Source organism: Tripterygium wilfordii, chromosome 21 (genome assembly GCF_013401445.1).
Source record: "Tripterygium wilfordii isolate XIE 37 chromosome 21, ASM1340144v1, whole genome shotgun sequence".
Classification (NCBI taxonomy): Eukaryota; Viridiplantae; Streptophyta; class Magnoliopsida; order Celastrales; family Celastraceae; genus Tripterygium; species Tripterygium wilfordii.
Window position 1 is genome coordinate 265,315 of NC_052252.1, and position 23,681 is coordinate 288,995.

The 23,681-nt window shown below is 39.0% G+C and overlaps 4 protein-coding genes across 8 annotated transcripts; 3 read left to right on the top strand and 1 right to left on the bottom strand.

Annotated features, from left to right (window-relative positions):
- Window positions 1–70: 70 nt before the first annotated feature.
- LOC119989525 (heterogeneous nuclear ribonucleoprotein 1-like) lies at window positions 71–3,467 on the top strand. Its single transcript, XM_038835113.1, has 6 exons — window positions 71–231; window positions 433–473; window positions 956–1,119; window positions 1,854–1,953; window positions 2,045–2,214; window positions 2,511–3,467. Exons 1-6 carry the CDS (start codon window positions 176–178, stop codon window positions 3,024–3,026), a joined length of 1,047 nt encoding a protein of 348 aa, XP_038691041.1. The 5' UTR covers window positions 71–175; the 3' UTR covers window positions 3,027–3,467.
- A 1,135-nt stretch (window positions 3,468–4,602) lies between these two features.
- LOC119989925 (oligopeptide transporter 1-like) lies at window positions 4,603–8,137 on the bottom strand. The gene is made up of 7 exons (XM_038835697.1): window positions 8,026–8,137; window positions 7,122–7,564; window positions 6,873–6,970; window positions 6,203–6,775; window positions 5,827–6,091; window positions 5,538–5,720; window positions 4,603–5,426 (listed from the first exon to the last, which is right to left on the bottom strand). Exons 1-7 carry the CDS (start codon window positions 8,099–8,101, stop codon window positions 4,806–4,808), a joined length of 2,259 nt encoding a protein of 752 aa, XP_038691625.1. The 5' UTR covers window positions 8,102–8,137; the 3' UTR covers window positions 4,603–4,805.
- Window positions 8,138–9,053: 916 nt separating this feature from the next.
- Window positions 9,054–18,610, top strand: LOC119989623 (25S rRNA (cytosine-C(5))-methyltransferase nop2-like). Of its 2 annotated transcripts, XM_038835263.1 has the most exons (17): window positions 9,054–9,596; window positions 9,707–9,867; window positions 9,959–10,022; window positions 10,112–10,245; window positions 10,337–10,420; window positions 10,528–10,602; window positions 10,710–10,781; window positions 10,876–10,949; window positions 11,077–11,129; window positions 16,413–16,522; window positions 16,651–16,719; window positions 16,810–16,884; window positions 17,140–17,232; window positions 17,333–17,412; window positions 17,499–17,598; window positions 17,779–18,032; window positions 18,174–18,610. In XM_038835263.1, the coding sequence occupies exons 1-17, from the start codon at window positions 9,161–9,163 to the stop codon at window positions 18,244–18,246; spliced, it is 2,007 nt and encodes a 668-aa protein (XP_038691191.1). In that variant the 5' UTR covers window positions 9,054–9,160; the 3' UTR covers window positions 18,247–18,610. The 2 variants fall into 2 exon arrangements, with proteins under 2 accessions (XP_038691191.1, XP_038691192.1); XM_038835264.1 differs by lacking the exons at window positions 9,959–10,022; window positions 10,112–10,245.
- Window positions 18,611–19,362: 752 nt separating this feature from the next.
- On the top strand, window positions 19,363–23,545 carry LOC119989624 (serine/threonine-protein kinase D6PK-like). 4 transcript variants are annotated; one of them, XM_038835267.1, is made up of 3 exons: window positions 19,363–19,741; window positions 20,408–21,494; window positions 22,482–23,545. In XM_038835267.1, exons 2-3 carry the CDS (start codon window positions 20,548–20,550, stop codon window positions 23,344–23,346), a joined length of 1,812 nt encoding a protein of 603 aa, XP_038691195.1. In that variant the 5' UTR covers window positions 19,363–19,741; window positions 20,408–20,547; the 3' UTR covers window positions 23,347–23,545. The 4 variants fall into 4 exon arrangements, with proteins under 4 accessions (XP_038691195.1, XP_038691194.1, XP_038691193.1 ...); XM_038835266.1 differs by having other exon boundaries at window positions 19,363–19,648; XM_038835265.1 differs by having other exon boundaries at window positions 19,363–19,586.
- The last annotated feature ends 136 nt before the right edge of the window (window positions 23,546–23,681 follow it).

Here is a 23,681-nt window from a genome sequence, read left to right on the forward strand (position 1 = left end):
GCTTTATAGGTGGCAAAACCGACATTCTACGCTACCCCTAAAATCTTTTATAGGCTGTAAAGCCGTAAAGCGTACAATTTAGCCCTAATTTAGTTTACTCGTCTCTCGATCGTGCCATAGCATTCGATACATCAGAATCGCTTATTTTCTCCAGGAAATCTCTGGCCAAGCGGCTATGGGTTCGAGGTCGAGGAACGACAATCCACACTCCAACGACGGTGCTAGCCCCGGGTTTGTACTTGTCTTCACGCTTTATGTGCATTTGTCGATTTGATTTTGTTCTTTTTTCGCTTCTTTGAGAAATATAGAGTTGAAGGACATGATTATTATGGAAAATTTTGTGTATTTATGTTTCTGTTGCTGTTCTTCGTCTTTGGTGTCTAACCTTTCTGAATTTTGTCTGCGATTGTTGTTTATCTTTTTTAAACGCAGGAAAATTTTTATTGGGGGATTAGCAAAAGACACATCATATGGTGAGCCTCTATAATCTTTTGTTTGTTGGGAGAAGTTTGAGTTTTTCCCCAAAATTTTAGTCTTTAAATTAGGCTTTACAGGGACGATTTCTCAACGAGCAATCTAGGAACTCTTAGGGAAGTTGTATCATCTTGAAAAAAATAAACTTTTGGGGAGCAATTTCCCAACTTTAAAGAGTTGATATTCTTGAGAGATATATTATCTGATAGTTAATTGCAAGAGGTCAAATTTATTTTTTGTAATTTCTTGGATAATGAAGTTTATTCAAACATATTAGATGAGCATATCAGTTCCTTAAGTTCTGAAGTTTGAGGTACAACTTTCCAAATGGTATGACAATAGTTGTTTAGTTATTAGTTGATGAATTAGCTTTATTACTCATTATTGCATGCATAATTGCTTAAACTTTGACTTGTTCTCTCAGTCGAGGTTGGAATTTTATCTAACCGTGAAAAATGTTTCCTTGCGGATAATAATGCAGCTACATTTAACAAGCATTTTGGGAAATATGGTGAGATAACTGATTCAGTGATAATGAAAGATCGGTACACTGGACAGCCCAGGGGTTTTGGATTTATTACATATGCTGATCCTTCAGTTGTGGACAAGGTCATTGAAGACACGCATATCATCAATGGCAAGCAGGTTAGTTATCTTGTATACTTTCAATGTGATATTGGTTTGTTAGTTATGTGGGTTTGAACTATACCATTTTGTTATCTTTTGGTATGCGTCTCATGACTATCATATCCTTGTAAGATAGTCCAGAAAATATGATTCTGCATTGATTTTATTTTGACTGAGCTCATATGTATGTTATTCAAAAGAGGCATTCTATCCTTGCTGAAAAGAAAAAATAAGTTTTCCATCAGCCAATATGACAGTAAGTTATAGACACAATAAATATTTGTTTTCTGTGCTTCATTAGGTTTTGATCTTTGGTTAGGTTTCATCTGAAACAAAGTGTTTGTTAAGAATTTGTTGTAAACTACTATTGTCTTCCACAAACACAGCAGCTGGAATTGTAAGCCGCTGTTGGCATTTACATGTGCTTGATACATTTAATAATTAATAGTCTATTAGATTACCAAGTGTCTGCTCCAAAAATGTGATTGTGGTATGTGCTTGTTTTTTTTCCTGATGCTTTGTGAATAGTTTTTTCTTGCTCCATGTCAATTTTGGACTGGTTTATGTGTGGACTTATGGAAGTTGTGAGAACTATCTTCCTCACACAATGACAAAAAAGTAGGCATTTCCATGTGCTTCAAATAGTATTGAATGCTTCGCCTCAGATTGATTTTGAGTTGCAGTCAAAAGTTCTATCGCTATTCTGTAATTCTCCTATTCACCACGTCACTTAACATGGGTCAATGAAATAGGTTGAGATTAAAAGAACCATTCCCAAGGGTCAAGGACAGTCAAAGGATTTCAAGACAAAGAAGATATTTGTTGGTGGGATCCCATCGTCAGTAACTGAAGGTTGCTATTGCAAACATTACCAGCTTTTTCATTGCAAAATATTTACTTACCTCAATGTTGGTCTTATTAGTTGCCTTCAAATTTTGCTCAGATGAGTTCAAAAATTTCTTCTCCAAGTATGGCAAAGTGGTTGAGCACCAGATCATACGTGATCATGAGACCAACCGTTCTCGAGGCTTTGGGTTTATAATTTTTGACAGTGAAGATGTTGTAGATGATTTGTTATCCAAGGGAAATATGATTGATATGGCGGGTACTCAGGTGAGTTTAACGGGATGGTATCCAAGAAAACAGCTTGTGAAGAAATTCTTTATTGGGGAACCGGAGCATACTTTTTTGCTTTGTTGCTTTGCATTCCCGTTTGGATAATTAATGTATTTTACAAGGAATTTTCTTTCTTATTCTATAGACATTTCTGCAATCAGATAATTCTATAGATTTGTTCTTTTTGTTTCTAATGCTTAGGTGAACAGCTTTTCAGGTATAGATATTCTCAGGAAAGGGCCCATAATAGTTTATGCAGTAGAACCTAGGTTAACTAAGTTGCTTTGTTGTAGGTGGAGATCAAGAAAGCTGAACCAAAGAAATCATCAAACCCACCTCCTTCTGCTGCATATGGTAGCAACTCTAGGGCTCGTTCTTTCAATGATGGATATGGTGGATTTGGGGATTCTTATGGGGGTTTCGATGGAGGATTTGCCCCTGGCCCCTATAGAACTCCTGGAGGTCTTGGTAGTAGGCTTGGCGGTGGGTATGGGTATGGTAGTGGTGGTGGCGAATTCGGTGGAGGCTATGGAGGTTTTGGAGGCAGTAGCTTAGGAGGTTACAGAGGTGAATCTTCCCTTGGTTATTCTGGTCGCTTTGGAGCCTATGGTAGTGGGTTTGGTGGGGGTTTTGGTGGAAGTGGTTTAGGTGCATATGGCAGAGGCGGCGAAGGCTATGGCAGTTACGGAAGTTCAGGCTACGGTGGTGGTTATGAATCTGGTCCAGGTCCTAGTTATGGTGGAGCAGGTGGGCTATATGGAAGAGGAGGCTATAGTAGCAATAGTCGGTATCATCCCTATGCCAGATAGAATGGTAGCAGTTTGATCCAGTTGCTTAAGCCAGCCTTTGCCATAGAAGTTTCATACAGGTTCTCCTAGTATTGTTACGACTTACGTGCAACTGATAGGCACTTTCAAGTACTAGAAGCCTCCTTTTATTCTCAAGTGAGAGAAGCCAGGGATCTGAAGAACTACTATGTTAGACTCTTTCTTCTATTGTGTATCGCTAGACAACTTTATAGATTGCTTTCAAACTATGTCGACAATAGTATTTGTATTGAAGTCTGTACCATCTTATGTAGTGTGATTTAGATAGCTTTGTATGGTTTGATTAGTATTTCTCTTGAACTTTGTTGGTGGTTCATATAGTTGAGATAGCTTCTTATGTTATAATTCTTTTAGAATGTTTAATCTACCAGCTGCCTTTTTTATTCTAAGGTTATTTGGATATTAAGTTCAGATTAGCACAAATACTTTTGGTTTAGTTTAATTAATTCATCTACAATAGTTGGTGTTTATGATAGTCTTGTTCCTGATTAAACCAAAAGCTTAGATAAGAGCTAAGCCAGTTTTGCACAAACACTTTCGATATGCACATTTGACATTTCAGGAACTAGGCTAGTTTTGACCCTTTTGCGTTTGGGAGTTTAAAATTTATAAGATACCCTTTTCTGATTATAAGAAAAAAATAATTCCTTCCAAGTTGTAAAGCAGTGGGAAGTATGTGATCAGGCATAAGTTTGTTTACTGATTATTATTTTTGGTTATATGAAAGTTATATTTGTTAACCCTCGAATGTTACAAAATCACTTACTAATGGAATTTGATCTTATTTTCTGGATGTTGAGAGATTTTTTTTTCTAGTTTTATTATAGTTATCTTGTTGCAATCGTAACAAAAGTTATAATTGCTAATTTTGATGTTATATGCACCCTCTTGCACTGTTGGCAAGGTTGTGTTATTGAGAAGATTTGGTACATTTTGGCTTTTCACTGCTCTTGTTAAAAGTTAATACTCATGTATTGATGCTGCTGCTGTCCATGGAAGAAGACATTGTTTTCACCTTGGTTGAGTAGTTGTTGAGGGCACAGCTTGCTTATTTTCCGAGACTTGAAGGTAATGTGGTCCATAAGGGGTCTTTTCTGGCTGGATCTGGAGCTCTCTGTCCATGTAAGATGGAATGCGGACTGTTAGTATTTTTGCCAGGATTGTAGTGTTTGATATCCGGGCATGATGAACGTCAGTGCATGACATGGTCATAGTGAAACAGATTGAATCTGCGATGGGTTTATGGATTCTTGAGAGAAATTTTTTTATGTACTTATACGAGTGTGGGAGTAGTAGATAGATCTCCAAGTTCACCTGTCCTTGTTTGATTATAAATAAAGGTAATGCTTTGATTGATTCCACAATTGCATTTGTTTTCGCAGAAGCATCTGCTATGTTTCTTTTGTATTGATTTCCTCTATTGAGAGGCGACTGTCCAAACAACAATAATGTCACTTTGGCTGCCACTTGCCAGACTTTGCACGCCTGAGTCTATAGCTATATTAAACCATATGAAGTATCAATTGATGATTATATGTGTTGATTTGAGAGTTACACAAGCACTAAAAGGTCTCGATAGTCTGTATAGAGTTTTAGCAAACTTGTAATGATAGATGAGAAGATTCATTGGCACAAACTGCTCTCCTATGAGAGGATATGAGCTTTGGAAAATTGGAACTACATACAATCATTTTAAGGAAACTGCATTTGCACATCACCTATTCAACATAATAGACTAGAAAGTAATCCTCCTCGAGCAATTCAAAGTACTGGGCATCCATGAACCTCGATTCCTGCTGCCGTAGGGCATGATACCAATGGACAATGGTCGCTGGCTTCCAGCCCCCACCATTCTGGTCCAAAGATGTCCTTAGACTGAAGGGTCACATAAAGGGCTACTCCCATGAATGCAAGACCAGCATCTAATCCAGCTGATAAGATGTAGTTGTGCTTAGCCCACCATCCCTTGTATTTTCTGTAAATGTAGAAGTTGAACAAAATTCCAACGCCACCCCACATGAGATAGTGCACAGCCCTGGCTGGTGGCATGTTCCCTGTAGCTCCAAGGATAATTGGCATATGAATCAGCCTGATCCATCTTTTCTCCGGATACTTGCGCGAGAGCCCCCATACCGGAACTGGAGCCAGCAGGCCAACCAGGAAGAACCAATTCATCTCTGGGTACACACCAAGGTTTGCAAACATTCTTAGTGGACCTACGACGCCCCATATGATTGAAGCGTTGTAGAACACATCATCGCCAGGGCACGTCCATGGACTACCTGGAGCTAGTTGATCTGGATCACAGATATGCTCCACACTTGATAGAAGCCACCATGCTGTGCCAAAGTAGATTGATGAACCAGCTATTGTTCCCGCTAACTGAACAGAAATTTGAAAGGTAAAGCAAGTCGATCGGGTATTAGGAAATATAAACAGAAATGTGAAAGAAACTATATATATCAGAAGAGTTACTGTCATATAATAGATCACCTGAACGATGAACATTGATCTTGGAGGAATTTTCATATAGTGGCCTAATTTGAAGTCTTGAATGAAAGAAAGAGCTTGCGACATGCTGATATAACCATAGGTTTTGAAAGTCACATTAGCAAGAGGCCTCCCTGGGTACATATATCCTATTATCAGCTCTGTGATCACATTTAGCCCTGGTTGCTGCACATTACAAATTTTGTCGAGAATGGGTTCTTAGTTCTCATTCTCACGTAAAAAAATCGCTGCAACTGTCATTTCTCCTATGTGAGGAGGGTAAACTACTTACTATATTTGTCGTCGCTTGAATTATCCCGATTGGTAATGTGAAGAAGAAGGCAATACAGCAAGCTAACAAAAGTCCCCACCATGGGAGTTGAAGTTGTTTGCCAAATCCTTCACAAGCAAAGAGTGCCAAAGCCATTGACACAACCAAGATTACTTGGAACCACCATTGAGGGACTGCTTTATAGTTCTTCTTCATTAACCTTGTGTGCACATCCCCATTCCGACCATCTTCTGAAGCTGTTTTCTTCCACATTTTCCAAATGGTTCTGCATGAAAGAAAACAAATCACCGGAAGAACGTTAGCTCAAACGAAATCTTCAAACAAGAGGAAAAAGAAAGAGATAACTGGAACTCAACAAAGAGCTGAAAAGGCTTACTTTCCATCAAAGAGCGCAATGTGTGAAATACAAGCTGCAAGAGTAGCAAAGCTCAACCCATATACAAAGGCAAACATGACACTGAGGTAGAGTTTGCTATAGTCATTGTAGGCAGTGCGATCGATTTCAAAAGTTTTAGGATTAAGAATTCTGGTAATGTTGTAGATGTTACCAGTGAAGTCGAATGTTTTATTAGAAAAGAAGGGAAACCGTTTTGCTTCATACAGATTAAGATAATAAGCTATTGGAACAAGAACCCAAAGAAACAAGGCAAATCCACCTAAGACATTGGCGATGGCAAAGATGGGTGTAGCTAGAGGACTGCCTAAGAAGCCAGCAATTGTAGACCAATCCAGGCCAAATGATCCAAATCCCATGCCTTTAAGCCCCGAACCGATCTGTTGAGCAGTGATCGAGTTCTTCCATATCAGGCAAACGAAAGAAAATGCAGATAATGAAGGGAAAAGATAGGCTGGAACGATATAGTAAGCAAAGCTAAAAACAAAAACAGCAAGAAAGAATTGCAGCCTAGTATGCCCTCCTTTAGGTCTCTTTTCCTTCTCATGCAATGCCCTGCATATTTCATGGATTCAAAGTACAAGTCACATATCAGAAACAAAACAAACCTCTGCAACAATTTTTGTCCCAGTCAAGAACATAAATTCAATACCTGAATAAAGAGACCTGGACCAAGTTTGATGGCCACCACATGTACGGTGAATCGACCAGGTACTTCCTGAATATGCCAGCCCATCCATATCCAAGCAACTGCAGTTTGTACAAAACCGGAAAGTGTAAGATACTGTGGATCCCCCACTCGAACCCATGATCTCGTGGAGGAGGGAAAGTGAGTACCCAAGTTCCATAGATACTAAGAACTTCTTTCTACTTTGAAATGCTGAAAATTATGGAAATTTACCTGAGTTGTTTGAGCCAGAAGCAATGCTGCTATAATATGCAGCCTCTTGTGGTAGAAAGCCTTGACAATCGTAATGATACCTACTGCATATACACCGCTTGCTCCACAGCCAGCAAAAATAGTGATCAAAACATGCTCTTTCTTACTAAACGGCCCAGGATTCAACGAAAACGACCATTTCGTGAAAGGGACCTGGATTTCCTTTTTGGGAAGAGTTCTTGCCATCAGCTTTCCGATTGGGAGAACAACGATTTGCACTGTAACTGAACCAATGAACAACTGGTTTTGGCGATACGCAAAGAATTGGTTTATGAAGGCAAGAAGGCAGCAAGATATTAGTCCAAGAACCCAGGTTCGGATTGTTAAGGCTGGTTCTGAGGGGTCATCTGTTATTGGAACAGTGAGCCGCACTTCCTCGATTGGACAGTCATTCTCTTCACCATCTACAAAATTTGACAGTCAAACAACTCAAAAATTTTCAAGGAACAGTCCGCTGAGTCGAAACACAGACGGGTAGAGGTTCGGAAGTGAGACAAATCCACGGAATTAGGGATTTCATAAGGAAATATCTCAGTTCGTGGGTTTGAATTTCTGACCTCGGACACCGTATTGTCCTAAGTCCGGAAAGATAACCAACTAGACTTTCGTTAAATGATTGAAATGCACCTTAGACCACAACTCATGAACGTCAACAAGACCACAACTTATAAACCACATCTATTCCTCTCATATGTATTCAACATATATACATACAGTTAATGATATATACAACAATGGATTCCATTAACCACTAATCACAAACAAGATATTTGACCCCATTTTCTTCAAAAGTCCAAAACTTTGCAAACAATCTCAACACAACACTTCATACGCAACAATAAGTTACAAAGAGAGGATATGTTACCAGCTTTCTTGACATCGGACTGGTATATCTCAGGAAGCTTGGATTCAAGGATTTCATCACCCACAAAACTTGCCATCTCTCTCTTTCCCTCTGTCTCTCTCTTCTCCTGATCCTTTGGCGGAAACACAAACACTATGTACAGAAATATATATTTCTCAACTTTCTTCTTTTCAAGGCAAATTTTCTGAGTGCATTTGTTACTAATTCTAGCTAATGTACAACAGGCAATTTAGTGTCCATTCAAGACCTTAAATATGGCATGTTTTGATTTCAGTGATTAATTCTATTTGTCTAAATGCATTGAGAGACCTTTTGTTGTTTTTTTTTTCTTTATGTATCTGGCTTGGATCAGTTACAAATTCAATGTTTTTAACTCCTAAAGGAATTCAGTTTTTTTTTTTTTTTCAGATCACTTGGGGACCAATTGTCATTTGGGTAAGATATTAAGTTGGGATTTCCTCTTCTTTTTCCTTTTCAATTAGTATACTCCTTGATCTTTCATTTAATTGCATGAATAATACCTAATTGTGAAAAATAATTGCATTAGTTGAATCTTGGACATTAATTCCTTTTTTACTTTGTATAAAAAGTGGTATAATATTATTGGCCATATTAATTTCCTATTTATAAAGGAAATATTTTATTAGTTGCTGTTGCACCCAAATTTACTACTGGCCCTATGGGAATTCCTATATTCACACAACAACAAAAAAATTCTAAATTTTGATAGAACCCAATTTACTAGGAATTTGAAAAATATTATTCCACATGTCTTGTTGGCTTTATATACATATATATATGAATATATTTACCTCATGTTAATGGCATATTTATGTCTGTACAATAAAAATCAATGGAAATAATCAAATACGCATGTTTGGGCCTCCCCTTTCAAATCAGTTTGTTTGGGCCTCTCCTTCCTAATCCTCATGTTTGGGCCTCTCCTTTCAAATTGGCATGTTTGGGCCTCACATTGATACGAAGATGGGCCTTTTTGACTTCAACGGTATGTGTCAGTCTCTCTTCTTGGTTAGGGTTTAGCTAGGGTTTCTACTATATGGGATGCTTCAACGCCTTTTGTGAAAATCAATCGAAACGACAGAAATTAGAACCCTAATTTTGATTCTTAGCTTCGATGGGGCCAGCTACTGCGCTTGCTAAGAAGAAGGGTCAGAAATCACAGAAGCCATTGGAGCAACCTAAGAAGAAACAGAAGAAGGATTTGTTCATTGCCGGAAAACGCCCCAAGAAATCGGAGGTTTTTGATACTTTTGATAGCCCAATTGAAGAGGTGGAAGAAGAACAAGAGCAGGAGCAGCTATTTGATGTTGCAAAGAAGAAAAAGGGCTCTAAGTCGAAGAAGAATATTAAGCAACTGAAAGGCAAGTTTTTTGCTGATAAGGATGAGGATTCCAGCGAAGAAGTAGATGATGATGAAGATGATAAGGTGGAAGAAGAAGAAGAAGAAGAACATGGTGAGTCAGGTTCTGGGTCAGAGTTGTTCTCGGAGGATGATGATGATGATCCCTTGGCAGTTGATTTCCTACAAGGAGGAAGTGATGAAGATGAAGGTATTTTTTATGTTTTTCTTTTTGTCCTTTTCTGTGTTAATTGCTTTAGTTGCATTGGTTTTGATTGATTGATTGAGAGGTTGTCGTTGTTGCATTGATTCAATGTTTAGAGGAGGATTCGGAGTCTGATTCAGATGAATCTGAAGCTGATATCGTGGAGAAAGCAAGAGCTATTGATGATGAAAGGGCGAGGCAGGAAAAGGAAGCAGAGGAGGAAATGCAGCTTAACATTAAAGAAGAATCTGATGAGTTCAGATTGCCGACTAACGAGGTTTTGACTTAGTTTTGTCTTGGTTCGGTTTATGTTATCTCTCAGTGTTCATTGCTTTAAAGTTCTCATCTTTACATGGTAACTCACTTAGGAGCTTGAAGAAGAGGCACACAGACCACCTGATCTTCAGAATCTTAAAAGGAGGATAACTGAAAGTTGGTGATGTTTTTATCGAATTTGTGCAGTTATTTCTTCAACTGCTTTGGCAGTTGACTTTCTTGGTATTTATTGTGTGTTTTTATAGTTATAAGGGTGCTTTCAAGTTTTAAGGAGTTGAAGCAAGAGGGAAAAACAAGGAAGGATTACATAGAGCAGCTTAAAGTGGATTTAATGTCGTACTATGGCTACAATGAGTTCCTAATTGGAGTTTTGATTGATGTAATTGATCAATCTATTGCTTGCCACTTGTGTCTTTTTCTTGTCTGGCTCTGTCTTTGTAGCTTGTTAATTATTTTCTTAATTTTAATAGATGTTTCCTGTTGTTGAGCTTAAAGAACTCATAGAAGCTTTTGAACAACCTCGACCTATCTCTCTGCGAACTAACACCTTAAAGGTAAATTGAAAGTTTTGTATAACATCTATCTGTCCTACAACTTTTTTGATGATCAGTGTTTGATGTTCAGCTCCTTGATTTGAGTATACTTTATTATCTTTATGTAGACGCGAAGGCGGGATTTGGCTGGAGTTCTCTTAAACAGAGGAGTCAATTTAGATCCATTGAACAAGTGGTCAAAGGTAAAAAAGCATTCCTTTTTGAGGGCTTATGGGTACATCTGCATACAATGTGGGTGAGTTGTATGTTATGTTGTTGGGATCTTATGGACCATGGTGTTACATGGCAGGTTGGTCTGGTTGTTTATGACTCGCAAGTGCCAATTGGTGCAACTCCAGAATATATGGCTGGCTTCTATATGGTATATGTTCCAATAGTTCTTCAAATCCAATTATGTTAATTCATCTTGTTTTCATTTGATATGTACTTAGGGCTGACATCTTTTCTCTTCAAAGTTACAAAGTGCAAGCTCCTTTTTGCCAGTGATGGCCCTCAGTCCTCAGGAAAAGGAACGAATTGTTGATATGGCGTAAGTGATTGTTCTTTAAATATGAATATCTGCACACCATTTCAAAGTTCATCTATTGATATATTCTCTATGTTTTGCTAAGAAATTATATATTCTCTCTTTTAATGGTGATATATACCTATTTCAGGGCTGCACCTGGTGGTAAAACGACTTATATCGCAGCTCTTATGAAAAATAGCGGTATGAGTTTATTTTTTATCAACTTGATTGATTTGGTTGTCATGATATTTTTGGTGCTTTATGTAACCATTTCTTAATCTTGGCATGCAATGCGAATATTAAGAACCCAAAATTTTGTTTATATATATACATATATGGACTATGGAGAGAGACCATGTTTTCTGAGCAGAACAAACTGAAATAGGTCAATTAGGACATGACGGGTCGAAATAGGTCAATTAGGACATAGCCGGTATTAAGGGCTTGCCCCCATTTATGTCCAGAAAACATAATAGATAGCGCCACCATACTGTTTACTTTTCACAATCGAATCCATAGTGCAGTATTTTTGTTTGTTTCTTGGTAGTATAGTACAGTACCTATTTTTCCTATAAGATGTTACTAACTTTCAGGCCTTATGAGATGCTTAATTTCTAGAATATATGCAAAGATGCTACCCTTGGAGATATTTATCTCCATAACTTTTTTTTTTGGTTGGAAAAGAATTTTATTCAAGCACCAAGGGGGTGCAACCCAGCAGAAATTACAGGGGAGCAAGATTCAAATGGTCGAAAATATTCCCAGAGAAGGACAAACTCCAAAACTTAAGACAATCAAACCAATTATCTATGAAACTGTCAATGGATGATTCTTTGTTGTTGAATATTCTGTTGTTCCTCTCAAGCCATAGCAGCCACATCATGGACATAGGAACCAACTGAATGAAACTTCTTTGAAGCTTGTCCCTGCCGAGAGAGTGCCAGGCTATGAACTCCTTATCCACTGTAGAATTTTTGACCCAACAAATGCCCAACATCACCAAGGCATTTGTCCAAGCTTTGGTGGACCAAGGACAATGTAGGAGAAGATGACTAATTGATTCAGAGGCTTCCTTACATAAGCAACATCTATTCACTAGATGTAACCCTCTCCTTTGCAAGTTATCCAAAGTTAAAATTCTTCCCCAAATAGTCTCCCAACAAAAGAACACTACTTTAAGAGGAGCTTTGGATTTCCATATCCATAGCCAAGGAAATTGCAAGTTTCCTAGGTGAAGCTTATCCTTTAAGAGCTCCCTGTAAAAAGAACTCTAAAAAGAACTCACAGAAAAGAGCTTATTGTTTGCTGCCTTCCACCATAGTTTGTCCTCAGCTGTAGGGTTAATTTTAGTGTTGTACATGAACCTCCAGAAGCTAGTAAACAACTCAACTTCCCAATCCTGAGCATCCCGATTGAAGCTGATGTTCCAAGAGTTACCTCCAGGAGAAATGTGGTATAACTGCTCAATGGAAGCTTCTTTTCTAGAGGCTAAACTGTATAAATTAGGAAAAGTGGCTTTAAGAGATGTTTCTCCTGTCCAAACATCATCCCAGAAGCTAATGGAATTTCCCCTACCAGCATGAAATTGAGTTTGAGCAAACTAAACATGCCACCCATTCATAATGGACTTCCATAAACTGCAACCATAGGGATCTCTATGATGTTTGGTAGACCAGCCCTTATTATCTGTGCCATACTTACAAGCTATAACTTTCCGCCATAAGAGATCTTGGTTAGTGGCGAACCTCCACAACCACTTCTCAAGAAGAGCCTTATTGAAAGTAGTTAGGCATTTGATCCCTAATCCTCCAGCCTCTTGGAAGTTTTACACACTTCCAATTAACCAAGTGCATTCTTCTATTCTCCATAGAATCCCCCCACAAAAATCTGCACATGATTGCCTCGATTCGACCTGCGATGGACGAGGGAATGGGAAGAATAGACATCAAGTAAACCGGAAGGTTAGACAGCGTACGATTGATCAATGTCAACCTCCCAGCTTTTGAGAGACTATTCCTCCTCCAACCTGATAATTTTTTGGCAAAATTAGTCACCACTGGACTCCATATGTTCTGGCCTTTGTGTTTAGCACCCAAGGAAAGCCCCAAATAACTTGTAGGCAGCAAGCTCATCCCACACCCAAGAACTGCAGCTAAAGTCTCTACATTGGTAGTGGAACCCAAAGGAATAGTCTTCCTTTTACTCAAGTTAACTCTCAAACCCGAGATAGCCTCAAAGCCTAAAAGAATGGCACGAAGGTTGGTAACTTGTTCTACACCACCCCCACAGAAGCACAAAGTATCATCAGCATACAAGAGATTTGAAATTTTGACAGAATCTGAGTTGTTGGTAATATTAGCCCCTTCTAGGACGCCATATGAGACCGCTCTATCTAGCATACAGCTCAAAATATCCATTCCAAGAATGAATAAGAAGGGAGATAATGGATCGCCCTGCCTAACACCCTTGGAATTTGGAAGAAATCAGTAGCAGCCCCATTCACCAAAATTGAGAAAGAGGCAGAAGTCATACATTTTTTGATCCAGGAGATCCACCTCGACCCAAATCCCTTTCTTTTTAGCACTTTCAGCAGAAAATCCCAGTTGACATTGTCAAAAGCTTTCTTCATGTCGAGCTTGCACATGATGCCAGATTTTTTGAGCTTAGAGTAATGATCTACAACCTCATTCGCTATCAATGAAGCATCAATAATCTGTCTATCTTCCAAGTAAGCGTGTTGAGCATTGTTTATGACGCTTCCCAACACTCTTTTTAGCCTTTTTGCAAGGACTTTTGCTAACCATTTATAGATGCTGCCAAGTAAACTAATGGGTCTGAAATCTCTAATATCATGAGCCTCCGCCTTCTTAACTACCAGGGTGATAAAAGTAGTATTCAATGAATCGACGAACTCTTCATTACTATGGAACTCATTGAAAAACTCCACTATGTCTCTCTTCATGATAGGCTAGAATCTTTGAAAGAAAGCCATAGTGAAACCATCCGGGCCTGGAGCTTTATCACCATTACAACAATCTAAAGCATCCTTGATTTCCTCCTCATCAAAAGGCCTTTCAAGCCAAAGCGAATCTTCCTCGCTTAAAGTGTTGAGAGGCAGCTCATCAAAAGATGGCCTCCAATGAAAGCTCTCCTCAAATAAACTTCTATAAAAAGCTGGAATTTCAGCTCTCAAACTCCCTTCGAGGGTGATAGTTCTCCCATTAATGCACATAGACTTTATGTAGTTTCGATTCCGGTGAATAGAGGCCATTTTATGAAAAAATTTAGTATTTCTATCTCCCTCTTTGAGCCAATTAATTCTGGATTTTTGCCTCCACTCCATCTCTTCAGCACTGATACACCTAGAGAGCTCTCTTTTGCTAGCATCTCTTAAAGCTCTGTCTTCCTCCCTCAGAATACCCCCCATATTCTCTCGATCATCAAAAGACTTAATCTCCGCCGTTAAGCTCTTGATTTTGAGACTAACATCCCCAAAAGTTGTCTTACTCCACTCTCGAATTCTAGACTTTAAAAATTTCAACTTTTCATTCAACCTGAAACTAGCATATCCCTTTGGATGAGTATCGTTTCACCACCTCCTAATCAGCTCTTCCAGGTTCTCATTTTGGAGCCAATGGTTGTGGAAGCGGAAGGGGGTAGGGCCCCATTTCACAAAGCCACCCTCCAAGATGATTGGGTGATGATCCGAGGTAGGCCTAGGGAGGAGGGATTGAGTGATGGAGCTAAAGTGGTCCTCCCAGTCATCTGTAAAGAGAAATCTGTCAATCCTGGAGAGAGTAGGACATTGACGCATATTGGACCAAGTGTAGTCACCATTTTGGAGAGGAGGGTCCCTGAGATTGTTCTTAAAAACAAAGCTTTGAAATTCCCTCATCTCAGCAGACTCTAAGATAGACCCTAATCTCTCGCGTGGATACAACACATCGTTAAAATCTCCCCCAGCCACCCATGGCCCATTCCACGATAATCTGAACTCTGAAAGCTCCTTCCACAGAACTTGATTGTTTTTGGAAGGGGAACCATAAATGCCAGACATGGCCCAATTGAAAGAATCAGACTTGGAATAGAACACAGCTGAAATAGAGCAATCCCCAACTTTATGCGAAATAAGCTCCACCTGGTTGCAATTCCACATAAGAACTACACCTCCAGCCGCACCCTTTGAAGGGATAGAAAGCCAATCACCGCCTCTGATGCCCCAAATAGATCTAAACAAAGAAGAGTTGAACTCATCAATTTTTGTTTCCTGCAAGTAAATCACATGCCCTCGCCATTCACTTAAGAAGTGCTTAACAGTAGCCCTTTTATCTTTATTATTCAAGCCCCTCACATTCCAACAAATAATTTTTGTACACATTAGAAAGTGTGTCCCCTTTTCACCGATTCCCTTTGTCTTGCTTGATGTTCTCTCGTAATTTATGGTGCAATCCAACCTCTTGAGCTCTCTATTTTTGTCCCCTGATCTCTTAGGGGTATTTGAGATACCCTTTGCCTTGTTCTCCTTCTCTGAGTTTCGTCTCCTTTCAATCTCTGTAAGAAGGGCAATAGCCTCACTTTCCATGCCATAATAAGTAATTCCCAAGATTTTCCTCATGTGTTGCAGCTTCTGTATAATCCACCTCCAGTGGGACTCCTTATTCAGCATTCGATACCCTCCAACACTATGCGAAGTATCAATAGCTAAAGGGACAAGGTCAAGAACATTTTCATGGGGGAGATCCAGATCATACTCTCCATTTGGAATCAAAGCGTGACAAGCAGTATCTATCTGTCCGTTGAACGAAGCAATTGAAGCATCTATTCTGAGAGGTCTTGCGTTCAAGCTGTCATCATGGTTTCCATAAATCATGTCTCTGGACTGAAAATTTATCAAACCCTGGTTCTCACTTGGGTTAGGGAGCTCCAAAAAGTGCTGGAATCGCCTCCAATCATCGTGGGATTTCCTTCCCAGAGAGTTCCCGAATCCTGTTGTGCTCTCATGGGCATCATGGAGTAAATCCTCAATATTCGCCTTAAACCTCCAACCTTCGCTATCTTCCGCGAACTCCCCATCGCTGCCCCATTCAGAGGCTTGCTCAATAGGCACAATTGATCTAGGGGTAACGATTTCAGAAAAATCTTCTTCTACACCCGTACTTTCTCCAGACTCCTCTTCATCACCAACACTGTTGACCTTACCACTAATAACAAGGGCTGGGTTTGAGGTTTGTTTATCTCCATAACAACAATTGATTTATTGTAGTAGTGGAATATTTTGTTGTTAACTTGCTGTGCCCATGTGCCCTGAATGTGGGTGCTAGCGTCCTACAAAATAAGGAAGGAGAATGTATGAATTCTAGTTTGCATATGTGCCGTCCATTTTACGATACAATCCATGTCTACTTCCCTTGGTGGTGTATGCTGTAGAATATTCAATATTGACTTGTTGCTCTTAAGTTTTATGTGCTCTTGTAATTGTTCCAGGATTACTTTATGCAAATGAGATGAAGGCCCCAAGACTTAAGTCACTAACTGCAAATTTGCATCGAATGGGGGTGACAAACACTATAGTTTGTAACTACGATGGGAGGGAGGTTAGCTTCTTGATGCAAATTTTCTTTAGTTCTTAACAAGTTTGAGTATCAAGGACTGTTTCTATTGGCAACCATTGGTTTGTTCAATCAGCATGTATAACAGCTTTTCTTTATCTCCCAAATTTCAGCTACCCAAGGTTCTGGGTCAAAACACAGTTGACCGAGTTTTGTTGGATGCCCCTTGCAGTGGCACTGGGGTAAGCAACTATGATTAAACTTGTGCAAGATGGTCTCATTTTCAATAATTTCTACTTGACAAATACTAAACTATTTCTGCTTGTCTTCAGGTCATTTCTAAAGATGAATCAGTTAAAAATTCAAAAAGTTTAGAAGATATAGAGAAATGTGTGATTTTGCAGAAGGTTTGTTCACTTATTGATTAAAGCCTTTCGAGTTTGGTTGAGGAACTATAAATTTTGTTATTTCATTTGGAAGCTATACTTGGCCACCTGTATAAGCTAATTATTCATCCCCTGTATAAGCTAATTATTCATCCAAACCTGTCGTTCTCAAATTTATTATATATGGGCACAGAAATCATGCTATATCAATGTTATCATTTCAACTTGGTTTTACATTGTTAACTTCACTCAATTATTTGTGGTTTTTACCTTTAGCAATTGATCCTTGCTGCAATTGACATGGTTGATGCCAATTCAAAATCTGGGGGTTACATAGTGTACTCCACTTGCTCCATAATGATTCCAGAGGTTTGTTTTTGAGTCTGCCCTTCTTGTATTTCTGTTGTGCTGGACTCATATATATTTATTTTCCATTTCTTCTTTCTTGGCCTAATGCATTATCTTGCAGAATGAAGCAGTCATTGATTATGCTTTAAAAAGGAGGAATGTTAAACTTGTACCATGTGGGCTTGACTTTGGACGTCCAGGGTATTGTTGAATGATCATTGTTCTGCTCTGTAATTTAAGGAAACCTTGCAGGTTTCTAGAATGATGATTCCTAGCTTCTTTTACAGCTTTGTCCGATTCAGGGAACACCGCTTTCACCCATCACTAGAAAAGACGAGGCGATTCTACCCTCATGTCCACAACCTGGACGGATTTTTTGTGGCAAAGGTATATTTTGACCTTGGGCATCTTTCGCTGCTTATGCAAAAATAAATATCTCCATTGGTTATTTTTTCTCCTATAAGCAGTACAAATAGTCAAATATATGACCCTTTTTATAGGTATGCCTATTAAGTTGGTTAATTTTGGCAAACCGTTGCTGGATCCTTCTTCTCTTTGCTTTTGCAGTTGAAGAAAATGAGCAATGCGAAACCAACTTCTGTACCTTCTGATCCTATAGAATCTGTGGAGCAAGCTCTCGAGCCAAATGAGATCAAGAGCAAAAATAAAACTGTTGAGAATTTGCCGAAAAAGGAGGTTTCAAAAGCAAAAAAGGTCTTGACTAATTCTGGTGCTGCCAATGGGAATGTGGAGTCCCCATCCAAAACCAAGAAGGGAACAAAAAGGAAATTCCCTCCTCGAGAAGAAATCTCCAAAGCGAGGTGAGAAACTATCCCCATTTTTAACCAGCCCTTTTGTTCCGATTAACTTTGTTAAAGTCCAAAGTAGCCGTAAAATTCTCGCTGTATTGATTGCAAATGGTATGGGACTAATACTGTAAATAATTTTGGAAACTCTTGCAGGGAGAACAAGAGAGAGGCCTTGAGGGAAAAGAAAAGGATGGCAACAGGCAAGAAGAGTGGAAAAAGTGGATGACCAGCTGTGTAAAGCAAGAAGCACAGTTCGTAAAAACACTAATGTCTTTGTTCTGCATGGAACAGTCAGTGGCATTGCATCAAAATGGGATTGAAGAGCCGCCAAAGTAAGAAGATAGGCATCTGTGACGGAGTCGAAACTAAACTGAGGAATCAATTTGCTGATCAAGTTCCTTGATGGTTCTCCAGTGATGTCTTGTTTTAGTTATTACTTATTTATGATGCCTAATTTATTTTTGACTGGGAAATACAAGGACTTGTACTATTACAATAATTTATCTTCCTTTGTGAAATATTGAGTACCTATTTGATTGTTTATTATCATTATCAAGGAAGGGTGATTTGGATTTCCGGTTTAGATGGCATGGAGCCGATCTTCATTCAATTGTCTCTGGGAGGTTTTGGTTCCCTTTACTTGTCAATTAAAATTTGCTCAGCCACTCTCTAGTAAAGACGTTCTTATCGGGATTTATATAAATACTTCCTACTTTTAACTTTTAAATCTCAAAACCTTAAATATTGAATTTCAGTTCTTTTGAGTTCTGTTATGCTTTCTTGAAGCTTGAGTTATCTGGATCAGATGGGTGTTGATCATCAACCCAAAAGTGAAGGAACAAACTGCTTCCAGGGCACCAAAAAGTGCTAGGGCCCTTAGGCATGCCGCAAGCAGTGGTCTTGTCCTCCATAAAGCCCTGGAAAGACATATCCAACACACTTCGGAGTTTCATATACAAGGCCTTATGTTGAATGATACACTGATTACCTATAAAAATAGTATTTTTTTTTGGTAAACGATGAACCATCCAACCCAACATACTTAGATTGGCAGACCCGTGTGGCAAAGCAACGCATTACCAACGGAGACACTTTTCAGTGGTTGTATAACAGTAGTATATGATAATAACTAAAGTATATTGTTAGTCTTCATATATGCATAACAGTTGTGCAAATGTGGCCGATAATTTCAAGGTGCTATTCTGAATCTGGTTGTATTCAATAAAAATAGTAAAATACTTTTTAACATATTTGGATGGAAAGAGTATTTACATATTTGGATGGAAAGAAAATGCCAATTGCCAACAGTGTGGACCAACAACCACTTTTGCTTTGACCCCTCGCCCCTCACTCCTCCTTCTATGGTAGACCCAACTTTCTTTTTTAACACTTCCAAAGCATCTTTCTTTCTGTCTCTCCACACATTTCAGGGAGAGGGAGCCCTCACACATTTCTCTCTTCTATCTCTCTATACAGTGGCTGATTGAGTGGTGTCTTTTTTGGCCCACGGTCTGCAAGAAAAAGCGAAGACTTTCAAAGTTGTGATCTTTGAAACTCCCTCATCAAGTACTCTCTTTGTTTCGGCTTCTTTTTCTCTGCACTTTTTAACTGGTCCTGTGATTTGCTTGGTGGGTTCTAAGCTAGTCTCTCCGAACACTCTATTCTGTTTTGTATTTTAGCTTCTGGGTTTTTTTGTGGGATTATTGGATCCACTGTGCTAGGTACTCGAAGTCCCTCTCTTTTTTAGATCTGTTTCAATCTTCCTTGCTTTGCTATCTTCTGTTATTTGGGTTTCTCGTGTTTTCCGAGAGTTCTTTGAGAAAAACGCAGTTCCTCGTTAGTTAATTTGGTTTTCTACTGCCCTTTATCCTTCTCCATAAAGTTTCACTTTTCATGGTTCATGAGTGGGATTGGATAGTTGGCTGCTGTGTTTCTTGTTAAATAGCTTTTAGGATACAATTTTCAGTTCATAGTTGGATATATTAGCTTTGTCAAAGATGACCTTTGATCTAAGTTTGCATGCAATTATCTTGCTGTTAGTCTTATATTCTTTTTGGTCACTGGATTCGTTAAATTGTGAAATTGGGCTCATTGGGTCTAGGGCAGAAGGTTTACTGCCTCTTGAACTAGAAATCTATAGGTATTATTCTTTAATTTGGTGCTATGAACCTTTGAATGTTGAAAGCAATCTGATTTTATGTTTCACTACGTTTATCGTGTAATCAAAAAAGTGACTTTCCCTTGTCTCATTTTTGGCTAAAGTTCCTCTTGATTTGCATAATCTTTTTCGATTGTGGGTCTGGTTGGTTTTGGGGAATTTATTTGTATATGCTATCGATTTTCAATATCTTGTACTGTATACTCATATAACCTTTTTATTTGATCAGTTATACGAATTGAACTGGTGTTGAGGGAGTCTGGGATGAAATTTGTTGGCTCCACTGATGGAGCTTACCACGAGCTGAAGCCAAGGCTGAGTGATGGGCGTGTTTGATCTGATTTGTGTAACAAGTTGTTCCTTCTTTCAATGGCCGCAAGCACTGGTACTGGAATTAGCTTAGAGAACCAGAGGAAACCTCTTCATAGTCAGACAACAGAAGGGAGTGTGCGGAGGCCCTTGCCTCTACAAATTACAAAGACAAGTAAATCAGAGCCGGTTTCCCCCAGAGTACTACCAAAAAGTTCGCAGCAAGTTGCATCAAAGCTGGATTGTGTTGAAACCCAAGAGGATGAAACTTCTTTAAAGAGACATAAACCTGGGAATGTTGATTCATTGGCCAATAAGTTAGATTCAATTTTATCCTTGGATGACCCAGAGCAAGTGCTAACTTTTGTGGGAACTCAAGTGATTGAGACAAGAGACTCAAAAGGGGTTGCTACTGATCAAGAAAAGAAAACAGACCATGGAGCTTCAGCAAAGGTCAGTGATGCGACTGGCAGCACTGCCAAGATGAGTGAAAGTGCAAAGGTTAGTGATCGAGCTGATCTCGTTGAGAGTGGCAAGAGCAGTATCTGTAGAGGTAGCACTGGCACTGATGTGAGTGATGAGAGTACTTGTAGCAGCTTCAGTAGCAGTGCGAACAAACCTCACAAAGCGAATGATATACAATGGGAAGCCATACAGGCTTTTCGGGCAAAAGATGGTGCTCTGGGTTTACATCATTTCAGACTGCTCAAGAGGTTGGGCTGTGGAGATATAGGAAGTGTATATCTTGCAGTGTTGACTGGAACAAAATGTTATTTTGCAATGAAGATTATGGACAAAGCTTCTTTAGCAGGCCGTAAGAAACTCCTTCGGGCTCAAACAGAGAGAGAAATACTGCAGTCTCTGGACCATCCCTTCCTTCCAACCTTGTATACTCATTTTGAGACAGACAAGTTCTCATGTTTGGTTATGGAGTTCTGCCCTGGAGGTGATTTGCACGCACTTCGACAGCGGCAACCGGGGAAGCATTTTACTGAACAAGCAGTGAAGTATGAAACTCTTCCTCTTTGCAATATCTCTTTATTTTGATCGTGCTTTTTGTGGGAATTTCGTACTTGTATTGAATTTAGTCCTCTGTCCTGAATTGTAGTTTTATTACTTTGTAAAATTGTTACTAGGTGGGTTTTGGTTTGTCCGGTTAGATAATCTATTTGTCTCATACTGCAAAAAAGGATCTTCATTATATGCTTTGTATGCAATAAGATCTTTGTTACTATGTTGAGGTTTGTAGCATGATGGATCTTTTCTCTGTAAAATACTGATTGTATCCTTCACATTATGCCCAAGATATTAGAGTGGTAGCTGATTTCAGATATGAACTGGAGGATAGATTAAAAGTATGATGGTAATAAAACTCCGTGATGGACAGCATTTGGATGATAGTCATTAGTTCATCTGGTGAGTCATTATACGTATTCATATCATGGTGTCATGGCTAGATAAAACTTTTAAAAATCTGTATCAGATGATGTGCAACTGTTTGAGGATACCCAGCTTGGCTAAATCTCTTTGTGACTAGTTTTACTAGTAATCAAGCCTGTAAAAATGCAACATTTCAAAAAAAAACTTCTACTATAGGAGACCTTTTCTTCTCATGACCATTGTTAACAGCTATGTCCTTTAATATTATAGGACGCTTTGTTTCATGCATTATCAAGCCTGTATTATTCAACATATTGTTGATTTTTTCAACTGATTGCACCATTACTAAGTCTTGTTTACCTTTATGTGGATTTGGTTTTTCTGTTAGAAATAAACTAAGCCTGTATTATTGTTTATTGAAGATATTGTTGATTTTTTTCAACTGATTGCTTCATTACTAAGTCTACTTTACCTTTTACTGGATAGGGTTTTTCTCTTAGAACTAAACTAAATAACGTTGTTGTCTTCTATTCATGTTTGACTGTAGTTGACATCTCAATGCAGAAAATAGGTTTTGGTAGCTATAACTACCGTTCTTTGATCTTCGCTTGCAGATTCTATGTAGCAGAAGTTCTCCTTGCTCTTGAATATCTTCACATGCTTGGAATTGTTTATAGAGACCTCAAGCCGGAAAATGTTCTCGTTAGGGAAGATGGCCACATAATGCTCTCTGACTTTGATCTTTCCCTTCGCTGTGTCGTCAGCCCAACGCTAGTCAAGTCTTCCATACCTGAGTCTGAACTATTGCAAAAGAACCCAGTTTATTGTGTTCAGCCTGCTTGCATTGAGCCATCTTGTATCCAGCCATCATGTGCGATCCCTACAACATGCTTCTCCCCACGTTTCTTTTCGAAAAAATCAAAGAAAGCCCAAAAACCTAAGATCGAAATGGGGAACCAAGTCAGTCCGTGGCCAGAGCTTATGGCTGAGCCAACAAATGCTCGGTCCATGTCATTTGTCGGAACACATGAGTACTTGGCACCTGAGATCATCAAAGGTGAAGGGCATGGAAGTGCTGTTGACTGGTGGACTTTTGGGATCTTTCTATATGAGCTATTGTTTGGTAAGACTCCTTTCAAAGGATCTGGTAACCGGGCGACCCTCTTCAATGTTGTGGGTCAGCATCTACGATTCCCAGATTCGCCAGTTGTTAGTTTTTCAGCAAGGGACTTGATCAGGGGTTTACTGGTGAAAGAACCACAAAATAGGCTGGCGTACAAGCGAGGAGCAACAGAGATTAAACAACATCCCTTCTTTGAAGGCATCAACTGGGCTTTAATTCGTTGTGCCAGCCCACCTGATATCCCGAAACCAGTTGAAATAGAGCGAACTCCAGTTCCAACATCCTCAACTAGTTCTAAAGCTGTCTCCACTCCTGCACCTGATCAGAGTAACTATCTTGAATTTGATTTCTTTTAGTTCTCAGAATTGTTCTGTTTGTTTTTTGCTCTGGATGGAGAATTTGATTTCTTTTAGTTCTCAGGATTTTTTCTGTCTGTTTTTTGATTTAGAGTTTCTGCAATGTTGATAATGTGGAAATTAGATCTCATAACATTCATAATGATCATATGTTTGATGCTGTTCTCAGAACATTTTCACATTTGTATTTCAAAAGTCAGTGATAATGATCTCAATCTATAATGTGAAGTATGAATGATAAATAAGGACCAAGTGACTGGAAAAGTGTGGTTCTTCTTTGATCAAGAAACTCTGGACATGAATAATGGCACCTCCGAAGGCGCATTTTTTGTATG